The 13,330-nt window shown below is 37.2% G+C and overlaps 1 protein-coding gene and 1 non-coding gene across 2 annotated transcripts in view; both read left to right on the top strand.

Moving 5' to 3' along the window:
• Window positions 1-13,330, top strand: part of POLA1 (DNA polymerase alpha 1, catalytic subunit) — a 281,922-nt gene that overhangs the window by 42,795 nt on the left and 225,797 nt on the right. The window contains exons 21-26 of the mRNA XM_011382457.2: window positions 1,919-2,048; window positions 2,548-2,667; window positions 3,710-3,809; window positions 5,505-5,629; window positions 9,661-9,810; window positions 10,214-10,336. Of these exons, the coding sequence (XP_011380759.1) occupies window positions 1,919-2,048; window positions 2,548-2,667; window positions 3,710-3,809; window positions 5,505-5,629; window positions 9,661-9,810; window positions 10,214-10,336 (748 nt within the window). The remainder of the gene's footprint in view (window positions 1-1,918; window positions 2,049-2,547; window positions 2,668-3,709; window positions 3,810-5,504; window positions 5,630-9,660; window positions 9,811-10,213; window positions 10,337-13,330) is intronic.
• LOC111732631 lies at window positions 4,773-4,902 on the top strand. Its single transcript, XR_002777636.1, has one exon.

Below are 13,330 nucleotides of genomic sequence, written 5' to 3'. Positions count from 1 at the left end.
TTGAACTATTTTGCCTCTTGAATTATTCTGATTTGATCAGTTTATCTCTGTCTCCCTCACTTAACACCATCTTGATGTTTCCACAGGGCATTTTGGAAATTGATGCGATATTTAGGAATTAAGTGGAAATATTTTGGAAACATAAAAACTGAGCAATCATTAAGTTATTTAGAGATATTGCTTGGTTATTTTTTTCCAGCTTTATTGAGGCAAAATTGACATAAAAATTGTATATCTTTAAGGTGTACGACTTGATGTTTGATATACTTACAAATTGTGAAATAATCACTACAATCAAGGTAATTAACATATCCATCACCTCACAGTTACTTTTTTTGTGTGGTGAGAACATTTAAGGTTCACCCTCTTAGCACATTTCAAGCATACAATACAGTATTGTTAACTGTAGTCACCATGCTGTACATTAGATCTCCAGAACTTACTCATTTTGGGTAATGAAACTTTGTGCTTGATTATTTCTTAAATAAGCTTTCTTCTACCCGTCCGGCCACTTCTCCTTGTTTTCTACCCATACTTCCTGAGTCCTTAGACTGCTTCTCTTTTCTGACCATGCTTCCCTCTGTGATCTCACCGAGTCTCAGGTATTTGAATCCCTGGTGGGTGCTGATGCCTCCCACCTGCATATCCAGCTTAGATCTCACCCCTGAAGTCCAGACTCATGTATCGACCTGCCTGTTCTACGTGGTGTCTAATATGAACCTCCAGATTAACTTGTACATAAGCTAAGCTGATCTTCTCTCCCAGGTTCCTCTTGTAGTATTTCCTTCATAATGACAGCTGTTTATTTTTCTGGTACTGCTGGAAACCTCCAAAGTCATCCTTGGCCCCAAACCTCTGAGGCATCTGTGATTCCTTTTTCTGACATCCCACGTTCAGTCATTCTGTCAGGAAGTCTGCCAGCTCTATCTTCCAAATATGTCTAGATTTGACCACTTCTTTTCCCTTCCATTGGACTCACCCTGGTCCAGCCTACCACCCTCTTTTCCCTGGATGACTGGGTCTTATATTAGTCTCCTCACTGGTCTCTTTTGTTTTCTTTGATCCCTTGCTGTCCTCAACCTAGGAACCAAAGTTATCCTGCTAAAGTTAAGTCAGATAGAGCACTCTGCTCAAAATCTTCCAGTGACTTTATTTCATTCAGAGTAAAAACCAAAGTCCTTATTTTGACTTACAAGGTCCTATACTGTGTGTCTCTCTGCCATTAACTTTGTCCTTCTGCTGTTCTCTCCATCATTCTCTCTGTTGCGGTCATTGGTCTTCTTCCTGGTCCTAGAACTTCCAGGTTTGTGCTCAGCTCAGGACCTTTGAATGTGTTGTTTTGTCTGTCTAGAATGTTCTTCCCTCAAATACCCAGTTACTCCCAATGAACTCTTCCCTGGTTCCTTAACTGGACATTCAGTCTCTGCTTCTGATACTTAATGTTCCCTTTGCTTCTTATTGTTTTTCTCCTTAACTTAGAAGTATATAACATACCACGTATTTAATTTGTTACCTATACTCTGTCTCCCCCATGAGGACACAAGCCCCATGAGGACAGGGATTTTTGTCAGTCTGGGTCACAGCCAGCACCTAGAACAATGCCTGGCACATAGTAGGCATGCGTTCCGTACATACTAGATGCAGTACATGATAGGATTTAGGTAGTTTTCAGGTTATAGCTAACATATAACTTCTCTTTGTGGGATTTTTTTGTGTTTTGGTGAAGGGCATTGGGATCGATGGTATGAATGAATTCCTAGTTTCACAGCGGCTTTATTTTAATTGTTTCCGAAGCGAGGTGCCGTTGCTCTGAAGTTATTTATACCAAAAAATTTTTGTAATATTTTATGAAATTCTGATTATAGTCATTGTTTCTTTTAATTACTTGATTCTGTTTCGCTCTTACTTTTCTGTACAGTGAACCTTCTCATCTGTTGTACCTGTTGGAACACACCTGGAAAGATGCCAGGTTCATTTTGCAGATCATGTGTGAGCTAAATGTTCTTCCATTAGCATTGCAGATCACCAACATCGCTGGGAACATTATGGTAAATTTAACTTAGAAAGGGGGGAAAAGCATTTCCTGTTGGATTCAGTGTTTGGAGTAGTCGTTATATGATAATGAGTCTAAATGCATGCTTATAAAATGAGTAACTTGTATTCTGAAAGCTGGGCTTCTTTTGTAAAACGAAGAACTGGTTGGGAGAAGGGGAGGAAAACCAGGTGCAGTATGTTGAAATGTGGGTGAACATAAGGATCATCTCTAACATCTGGCTGTGTCTCATTTGTGGAATGGTCCATTTGGGAGTAAGGAAATAGCCCAAGTTGTCAGTATTTTAAGCTCTCTTTGTCTCTTTTTAACTATAATGCTTCAAGAAAATGCTAGAAATCATTTAGTACCTTAAAAAAAAAAACAACAAACAAACCATCCCTTGTTATGAGGAATGATTTTTGAAGGAGGTGCTATGATTAAATTTACCAACTCAAAGTTGCTCTTGTTTGTTGTGATTTTGAGCTCAATTTTAAAAAAGGAATTCTATTTAATAGTCTAGGACGCTGATGGGTGGACGAGCCGAGCGTAACGAGTTCTTGTTGCTTCATGCATTTTATGAAAACAACTATATTGTGCCTGACAAGCAGATTTTCAGGAAGCCTCAGCAAAAACTGGTGGGTCCAAAATTGTACGGTGTTTTGCCTATTTGTGTCCCTCCCTTTTTATTACCTGTAAGCCTTTTCTGCTATGATAACATTTGCTTCCAAAATAATTAATCCTCTGTACTGTAGAAACCAAATGGAGATTGTTCTGTGGTGTTTGTGTGGACATTTCCTTCTCCACTTTTCTCTGTACAGATAAAATTTATTTATGAAATATGAAATTCTTTGAGGGAGGCGTTTAGGCTTTTGGGATGGGAAAGTGTTTCTCCACCTTAGCTCTCCCCAAAGTCACATGCCAGTTAAATCTTTTATTTCTTTAAACTCGTGAGCCTTTATTTTTGTATTACGTTGTTGCATTACTGTGTGCTAGTAGGATTAAGGTCACCATGATCAGGTTTCTGCAGTGGCCTCCATCACATGGGAACTAAAACTGAGCTGCTGTTTTATTGGCAGTGATAGGAATTAATTCACTACCAATTTAATGTTAAAATGATTCAGGTTCTTGTTCATATTTTATATACATTATCAAAATTGGTGTAGGGAATATTAGAGAAAATTTGACTTCTACTGAGACATTGAATGTTGACCATTAATAAACTACTTGGGGGTTTTCAGTATATGGACATACTTATTTTAAGGTGTCCATGTGAATGAGAATAATGGTAATATCTATAATACATTTTGTATTTTTACATCATGAATGTTAGACTATGAATTTAAGGGGATTCTTCTACCATCTCAAATTTTACGTAAACTGAAGAGTTGCATTTTTAGTATCCATTATTTTAAAAATAAATTCTATGCGTTCAGAAATATTTTAAAATCGAAGTTGCATATCTATTAGCTCAGAGATACAGTTTTTGTTTTGGTACCTACCATGCTTGGCATTCATTTGGGTTCATGAATGTATTAAAATTAACTGTCTTACAGGTAGGACCACTAAAAGTAAAGAACGTTTGTTAGAATTGTGTACTGCCGTTGGAACGTAGGGATCATAAAACTTCTTAATTAATTAGTTGCTGGCTGGTAAAGTTATCTTTCTATTTGTTATTAGGGCGATGAAGATGAAGAGATTGATGGAGATAACAATAAATATAAGAAAGGACGTAAGAAAGCAGCCTATGCTGGAGGCTTGGTGCTGGACCCTAAAGTTGGTAAGGCTGGGCAGTGGACTGGTTTGCCTCTGCTGTTAAGGAATCTCTTAATGTAGAGCTAGACTTGAGAAACTAGAAGACCTGAATTTTATTTAGTAGGTTAGCAAATAGGTCTCATAATAACATTATTTTCTATCTTATGTTCATGCGAAATTCTTGTTTGCCAGTCACCTGACATGAATTAAGTGATTTTTTTCTGTGTTCCAAGAAAGCTTTATTTATGGACAATGAAATTCAAATTTTGAGTAATTTTCATGTATCATGAAATATTTATTTTTCAACCATTTAAAGATGTTAACACTATTCTTAGCTTATGAGTGGTACAAAAAGAGGAGCAGGCTGGAATGGTCTGCACGTAGTTTGTCAGTATATGGCTATATTTGTCTGGTGATAGAAGCACCTCTGTCTGCTCCCATCCACTTTTGGAGGGTGGGCTCTGCCTCTGCCTGGCCTACCAGGACCAGTTCAATTGGACAGCAAAATTAAAGAAAGTACAGACAGTAACCACCAGATTGAACTTTAACAGGAGAATCATTTTTCCCTTTTGTCATGAATAGCAAAGGAGATGTTTTGTGGTATACAGAGTAGAAAGAATTTTATTTACTATTTTAACCATTTTTAAGTGCAGATGAGTGGTATTAAGTATATTCACATTGTCGCGCAGAAATTAATGTGAATTTTATCAAGTAACTGAACTCTTGAGTAGGAGACTTTTTCGTTATTAGTCGTAATAAAACAGATCAGTAGTCCTTTGGTGGTAGATAGCTCTGGGCTTGAATTCTGGCTGTGTGATCTTGGGCTTCCTGTTTAACCTCTATAAGCCTCAGTTTTCTCTTCTGTAAAATGATGATCAGAATAAGATCTACCACACAGATTTAAGGAACAGAAGTGATTGTTTGGTATAGTGCCTGAAACAAGGTAAGCTGTTTTATCTATTTGCTGTTTTTATTATTGTCTTAATAGTGGACATTTATGTTTATTCAGTTTCTTCTTAAGGTGAAGAAAACTCTTTGTAAATGTCCTAGAGAAGTACAGTAGCTTTCTGTTCACTCTTTACAAGTAAAAAGGGTGGATCGTTCCACTACTGACATTTTTATGTACATCTCTTGTCTGATTTCAGCACAGTTTGTGTCCAGGTAAGTGGGCTGCCCATTTTATTCTTTGAAGATGTGCTTGTAAAAAAAAAAAAATACACACACACACACACACACACACATACATATACATATACATATATAGATACAGATATGTATAACTACTCACTGTTAGAGACCACTAAATATTTTGGGGTAGAGGTGGGAGGGTAGGTGGGAAGGAATGCTTGCTTGAGGGAGAATTTAACAACAATTTTTTTTTAAATGGATATGACACCTATCTAAAGTAATCAATATGGGACTGTGTGTGCCCATCGTAATGGTGTACTTTGGGGCCTGCTAGGGAAAGGACCGGTTGTGGCTGGTCTCAAGGCGAGAGAGGATCTCTTCTTCCCTCTTCTTTTGTGACTTGAGTTTCCACTCTAATCCAAGTCATTTTGAGGGAGTGCTGGTTGAATTGTTTTTTCCTTTTGTCTACCTCACAGCTCTGGATAGTATATTGTTTCTAATATACTTCAGAGTATAGTACTTCTGATGTGATGTTTTGACAAATCTGCTTTTCTAAAAGATGTTTTTGTAACATGTGGCTTTTTTATTGCAGGTTTTTATGATAAGTTTATTTTGCTTCTGGACTTCAACAGTTTATATCCTTCCATCATTCAGGAATTCAACATTTGTTTTACAACAGTGCAAAGAGTGGCTTCAGAGGCACAGAAAGTTACAGAGGTTTGTATTCAACTGGGGGCTCTTGAAATTGAGGTTAAAAGTAGTGCTTAAAAAAGGAAGAGAACCAAAGGGTTAGCATTTAGTTTTCCCTCTTAAAAAGATACATTTATGTCTTTGCTTAGTGGTCAGAAAAGGGGGAGAATTGGGTGGAAGGAAACTCAGACTAGTTCTTTTTTATTTAACAGCTTTATTGAGATGTAGTTCACATACCATTTAATGGCTGTTAGTGTATTCGCAGAGTTTGCAACCTTCACCACAGTTAATTTTAGGACATTTTTATTACTCCCCAAAGATACCCGCTACCTTTTACTTGTAACTTCCCTGAATTCCATCCATCCCTCTCAGATCTAGGCAGCCACTAATCTTTCTGCTTCTATAGGTTTGTATATTTTGGACATTTCATATAAATGGAATCATATGTGACCTTTTGCATCTGGCTTATTTCACTTAGCATACTGTTTTAAGATTTATCTGTGTCGTAGATTGTATTAGTACTTCATACCTTTTTATTGCTGAATAATATTCCATTGTATGAACACATATCACGTTTCGTTTATTTTAGAATAATCTTGTCAGTTTATGCAAAAATTGCTGCTGAGGTTTTGATAGGAGTTGTATTGGATCTATAGATCAATTTGAATATCGTCACTTTAACAATATTAAGTCTTCCAGTCCATGAAAATTGGGTCTTTTCATTTATAATTTTTTTCAGTGATGTTTTCTAGTTTTCAGTGTACAAGCCTTGCACTTGTAAATTAAATTTATTCCTAAAGATTTCATTCTTTTTGATGCTATTGTAAATGGAATTGTTTTCTTAATTTCATCTTTGGATTGTTCAGTATTAGTGTAGACAAATATAACTGATTTTTGTATTTCGATCTCTTATCCTGTAGCCTGGCTGAACTCACTTATAGTTTTGTGGATTCCTTAGGATTTTCTATGTGCAGGATCATGTCATTTGTGAATAGAGATCATTTTAATTCTTCCTTTCCAGTCTGGATGTCTTGCCTAAATGCCCTAACTAGAACCTCTAGTACAGTGTTGAATAGAAGAGGTAGAATTCACAAGTGAAATTATCTGGCCTTAGACTTTTCTTTTTTTGATTACTAATTCAGTCTCTTGTTATAGATCTTTTCACATTTTCTGTTTCTCCTTGAGTCAGTTTCTATAGTTTGTGTCTTTCTAGGAATTTGTCCGTTTCATGTAGGTTATCTAATTCGTTGGTATAATATTGTCCATAGTATTCCCTTATAATTATTGTTATATCTTTAGAGTCAGTACCAATGTCCCTTCTTTTATTTCTGATTTTAGTAATCTGTCTTTTTTGTTGTTGTTGTTGGTATTGCTGAAAGTTTTATAGATCTTTTCAAAGAAGCAACTTTGGTTTCCTTATTTTCTTTCTTGCTTTTTTGGTCTCTATTCATTTATTTCTGCTCTCATCTGCTCTCATCTATATTATTTCTTTTTTTCTGCTTCTTGAATTTAGTTTGCCTTTCTTTTTCTAGTTTATTAAGGTGGAAGGTTAGGTTATTGATTGAGATCGTCTCATAGATATTTAAGAACTAAGTTTTCCTACATGCACTGCTTTAGCTTTATCCCGTGAGTTTTAGTATGTCACACATGCCTTTTCATAGTCCCCTCTCCCATATGTCAACCAGTGATCTGGCTTTTATCACCACAGCTTAATTTTCCCTGTTCTAGAACTTTATATAAATAGAGTGATACAGTATATACTCGTTTGTGACTGGCTGTTTAGTTCAACATGTTTTTGAGATTCATCCATGTTATTGCATTATCAGTAGTTCTTTCCTTTTTATTGCTAAGAAATATTTCACACTTTGTTTATTCTCCTGAGATGAGCATTTAGATTATCTTTAGTTTGGGGCTATTCTTAGTAGCCCTGCTGTGAAAATTCGTGTACAGATCTTTTTGTGGATATTTGCTTTCATTTTGAGGGAGGAGTCATTACCCAGGGAGTGAATGTCCTGGTTTGTATGGGTAGTGTATGTTTAACTTGATAAGAAGCTGTCAAATTGTTTCCCTAAGTAGTTGTATGATTTTATGCTCCCACCAGCCTATGCTATGCGAGTTGTTCCCCATTTTCTGCAACACTTGCTATTTTTAGCCTTTTAATTTTTGTCCATAAAGCATTGCTTAATGATTCTACTCAGTAAATGGCCTTTTGGAAAGAAATTTTTCGAAATCTCTCACATGGATTTTAATCTAATCACTAATCATTCAGTCAACAGTTTTATGTAGGGCTTAATAATTAGTATGTAAAATTTACCCAGTTGAATGTCAGTGGGTAATTTGGTTACATTTGGTGCTCTAGTAGTAAAAGGTATAAATTAACATACTTTCTCTGTGTATTGTTTTTCTCTGCTTCTTTGTGCATGTGGCAGAAGATGTCTGTTTGCCTTCTAGCTCTTAAACTGACATGTCTTTTAGTTCCAACCACGTGCTTATGAGCTGTTTTTCAGTCCTAGTTCCATATTCTCAGAAAAGAGAATCTTATAGGCTTGCCTAGGTCAGTGAGTCCCACCTGGTCTGGTCCCATCAACTGTGACCCCAGGAGTGGATTCAGAGAGTACAAATATAGCTGCTGAAGATGGGCCCTTCTATGGGACTAGAGGATAATTTCACAGAGAAGGTATTGGGTAGACATCCCCAAAAGGTAGTGACTGCATTCGGTAATACTCTGGGCTGTGTCCTGCTGCTGTCTCAGCACTGTGATAATTATCATCATCTAGCACCCCGCCCCTCACCGTTTTGTCTGAGCTTTCCAGTTTGGATTCCGGATAGATAACAGAATCATTTCAAAGTTGGACAGGACCTTAGAGGTCATCTGCGAAATACTATACATGTGGCAATTTGTAGGTTCTGTATTATTTGCCTGTGCAGTACTTCTTTTGATTTTCAGAATAGCTGGTGCAACACACAGCTAGTGGTGGTAGAGCCAGGTGTGGATTATACATTTCCTGACCCCTTTTTATCTGACCTTCATAGTTGCTGTAAATAAATTGGAATCTAAACCAAGATCTCTTTAACAGGTTTGCTATCATCATTTGCTATATTGGAAAACAATAGGTCCCTGTTACTATTGTAAGATTGTTCATTTGAAAATATTGATCTTTATGAAATCAGATACTTTGTAAAAGCTGGGTTATCAAATGGCATTACTTGACATACTTTAAGCCAAGATGTTTTTTTAATTCTGAACCTTCGAAAGGGCAAGCATGCCTGGCTTTTCTGTGTAATCTGTTAATAGAATTAATGGAGGGTTGAGGATGGTCTCAAGCTAATGGTCTAATGCTTTCTCTGCTTTTTTCTTGCTGTAAATTTTAATAGAAGGAGAGGTACTGGTTGCTTTTCTAAAATATTACTATTCTACTGATGGCAAAGTAAGTTATAGATAAAAGGTACTACGTATATGCCAAGGAATATATATGTGTTAATTTTTAGAACTGTCATAGACTATTTAAATAATGTATTCCATATTCCTAAAAGAAATGTGCCGATATAGTATTTAAACTTGTACTTTTTAGCCTAAAACATTTACAGTAATTCCTGTGATTCTGCATAGTTTTAAAAATTCTACTGCATTTTATTTGGTAGTATACATGACTTAAAACAGTAGTTTAGTTGCTGGGTTTTTTTCAATCCTAGAGGTCTCTTTTAATGTTTTCATTTTAAAAACAATTTCCCCAAACATGTTCCTTCCCAATCTTGTTGAAGAGAGAAGAGCATGTGTAAAAAATTCATCCCTTTAAATGCTATTTACATTTTCAATACTGAAGGGTGTGGGAGATACTGGGAATGATGGGCTGATAGAATTGGGAGAAAAGGGGGCCGTGTTGACTTGTTCTGCTGAAACCCTCTCAGCTGTTTCTTTACTACCCATGTGTTCTTGACCTTTACTGTACAAGAAAGTGGCTTTTCAAGCTGAGATCATGGGGTAAAGCTCCCACCTAATATTATTTTAGTCATTTATTTAATGGAAGTTTGATTTGTCTGAAATTTCTGTTTATCAGGATGAAGAACAAGAACAGATCCCCGAGCTGCCAGATCCAAGCTTAGACATGGGCATTTTGCCCAGAGAGATCCGGAAACTGGTAGAGCGGAGAAAGCAAGTCAAACAACTAATGAAGCAGCAAGATTTAAATCCAGACCTTGTTCTTCAGGTATCTTTTCACTGAGAGACAGCTGAGTGACAGTCTCAGCTCTTAGAATTTGATCATCTCGGAGTGATTTGAACACGATGCTGTGGGCAAACACATGTGCTTATTTTACGTTTGTGAGTAGAAAACCATTCAGAAACAGTAGAGTGCCTCCGAATGGAAGGGCCTCTATCTGCAAAGCTGTATCTGAGCAAGATCCTTCAGGTTTCGGGAGCTTTGGGGTCTACGTTTATTGCTTCTAGGCGGTGAGGGAATCATGGCTCTGAGAAGATGAGTCGATGTGTTAAAAGTTGTTTTCAGGGATATTGAGGGTTTCTTCTTCTCACTGGTGATCTAGAAAGACATCTAATGTAATGCTTAAGCATCAGTAAATATTGTTTGTATTTTGTCCTTGTGTGGCCTGCAGTATGACATTCGACAGAAGGCTTTGAAGCTCACGGCAAACAGTATGTACGGCTGCCTGGGATTTTCCTTCAGCAGATTTTACGCCAAACCACTGGCTGCTTTGGTGACATACAAAGGAAGGGAGGTAAATGGCGTAACATTCACATCTGTAAAAATGAGAGTATTTTTAATTATACATGTTACGGTGTGAGAGAGCCAAGTTTGTTACCTAGTTAAACAGCTTCAAATACCCCTTTCCAGGACAGATGTGAGACAGGCTTTTAAATAAGGATCCATTCATTGATCCATTAAGCGTGCGTGCGTGTGTGCGTGTGTGCGTGTGTGCGTGTGTGCGTGTGTGCGTGTGTGTGTGTGTGTGTGTGTGTGTATTTATTGGGCGTCTCTTTTGTACCAGACGTTGTTCGAGGCACTAGGGGTAGAGCGTGGAGCAAGACAGAAAAGATCCTTGAATCCCTAGGCTCACATTCTACCTAGGGCAGGGGTTGTAGAGGGGTGTGCGGTGGGGGCTTGGGGCTGGTAGAGGAGTTTGGGAGAACAGACTGTAAATAAGTGAATAAACAAGTACAAAAAAATAACTAAGAATATGATAGAAGTAAATGCCGTGTAGATAATTCAGACAAGGTGCTGGCCTAGAGGATGTTAAGATGGCTAGTTTAGATTGGTCAGGAAAGCCTTCTTTAGGAGATAACAAGAATGAGACCTAAGTGACATAAGACAGCTAGTTTTTATTTGCTGATGTATTAGAGTGTAAGAGAAAGGAAGAAATCAAGGAAGATCTCTCCCTTTTTTTGGTCTTATAGCTGGTTAGCTAGTGGAGCCATTTCCTAAGATGGAGAAATCTGGGCGAGACGGATTAAGAATTCTGTCTTGGCTGTGTTATCTTTGAGATTTGTAAAGATCTCTAGGCAAATTGGATGTAGAAGTCCACAATTTCAGGAATATATCAGGACTGGAGTTACGGGGTAAGAGTTACTAGCTTTAGAAAGATTGGCCAAATACCAAACAGATATATGAGATATTGTTACTTTGTAAACACTTCTATAAACTTCATCTGCTTTAGCACCATGTGCATGAGTTTTTTTTAATTTGTAAAAGAAAAGTTACATTAAATACTAGTTCTTTTTTAACTCCAGTAAACTATTGATTCCTGCCAGTGAATTTAAGACTATCAGTCTTATGAAGGTAGTTAGTGGCAGAGTGCTTGTGTGGGGCGGTCTGGATTCAGAATACTCTAGAATAGGGGTTGGCAAATCCAGCCCGTGGGCCAAATCCAGCCTGCCATCTAATGTTGTAAAGTTTTATTGGCTTCCATACACTCTCATCTGTTTATCATCTATAGCTGCTTTTGCATTACAGTAGCAGAACTGAGTAGTCAGGATAGAGACTTGCATGGCCCACAAAGCCTAAAATATTTACTCTCTGGCCCTTTACAGAAAAAAAAATTTTGAAAAATTTGCTGACCTTTGCTTCAGAGTCCAGACCAGTACTGTCCAGTAGAACTTTGAGATGATGAGAATGTTCTCCATCTGCACTATCCTTATATCGAGGTAGTGTCTCCTAGCTGAGGAACTGGATTTCGAGTTTTACTGAATTATAATAAAAATAAATTTAACTTTAGCCACATGGTGGCTAGTGGCTACTATAGTGGACAGCACAGATCTAGCTGGCATGACACAAACAGGATGTTCAGAGCTGCTCTTCTGTTGGCAGTCCTGTCTCAAAGACTTGGCTTAGGGCACAGCGAGGAAGGCCAGAGCATGTGTTGGACACCAGCGACATGTGAGAAGCTTTCAGATGCACTATTTCACTAAAACCATTGATACAGGTAATAATGTTACCATTTTGCAGGTGAGGAAGATCAACTCAGGTGCAGTCTAACAAGTGACTGTTTTCAGTTGGAATCCATATCTTCCTGATTGTAAGGCTTTTACTACGTCAGGGTTTTCTGCGCCATCTCAGGATGTCTTTCATGACTGTGCGTCTGCTTTATGTTCTACCTCTTATTTTTCTGGAAGAGCATCTTTTTTGATAATCATCTCAAGACACAGGCCTTTTTACATGAGAAGATATAAGTGTTTTAGGGGCTAGTTGAAGTGAGGATGTTTTCAATTTCTTAGGCTAAGTTTACTTTAAAATTATTTAAATTTTACTTCTGTATATGTATCCAGTGGCTTCTGATAGAATACCATCTTATTTTTGTATTAGGAAATGCACTCACTATGCCCCAACTGGGTGATAATACATGGGTTGACTATTGAGATTGGATCAAGGTTACTCTTAAGTTTCTCACGAGAGGCAATAGTTGACAATTTACTCCCTTGGAGAGTGCCTCTTGCTGTTGGGAAATCCCTGTTGTTATATTTTCTGCGTTGGCTCAGAAATCCACAAGCTTAAAAGGGCACTGTTGATAATGATAAGCCCCAAATTTGTCCAGCGATCTCCCCTACTCCCCTAATCCATTGTACTTTAAGGGCAATATTTTCATTTAGCTGGACTTTTAATAGGGTGTTTAGACTCAGTTTTTGTTTTTCTGTTGTATAAAACATAACAATAACAAATCTTAATAAGTAAACTATAAGAATTCCCGCTCTCCCCACTAAAAAAAAAAGAATTTCAGACAAATCTAGAAATAAGCATATGTGATTTAAATTCTTGGTTTCTACTTTCACTTTTCTCTTTCCTTTCTGCTCCTTCCCACAAATAATAAACACCATTGTGGAAAGCGGGCCTTTAAAGTAGTGTGAGGTTAATGAGAAATAATAATGATACAGTTGCTCCCTGGAAATCTTATTCTAGAAGAAGATTCAAAGCCACTTACAGAAATTATTTCCTAAAATAAAAATGATCATTAAAGCGTTGGTGATAATTATTAGCACTGGCAGAGTGAAATATTCTGTGATAACCTGTCTTCGGGTTTACTAGCAGTTTTTATATATGCTATCAGGCCATTGTGATTTCAAGTATCTCTTGATTATTAAAGAGGTAGGAGGAGTGAAGTAAAATGAGAGTCGGTTTGCTGAGATTTCGGAATACCTTTGTAACTTTATCAAACTGGTCTTTTTTTGTAATGAGATGGAGGGGACAAAATAATATAGTAACTTGAAGAGCTTAGAAGTTG

The sequence above is a fragment of the Pteropus vampyrus genome, unplaced genomic scaffold, assembly GCF_000151845.1.
Source record: "Pteropus vampyrus isolate Shadow unplaced genomic scaffold, Pvam_2.0 Scaffold476, whole genome shotgun sequence".
NCBI lineage: Eukaryota > Metazoa > Chordata > Mammalia > Chiroptera > Pteropodidae > Pteropus > Pteropus vampyrus.
This window is presented reverse-complemented; position numbering and strand designations above follow the sequence as displayed.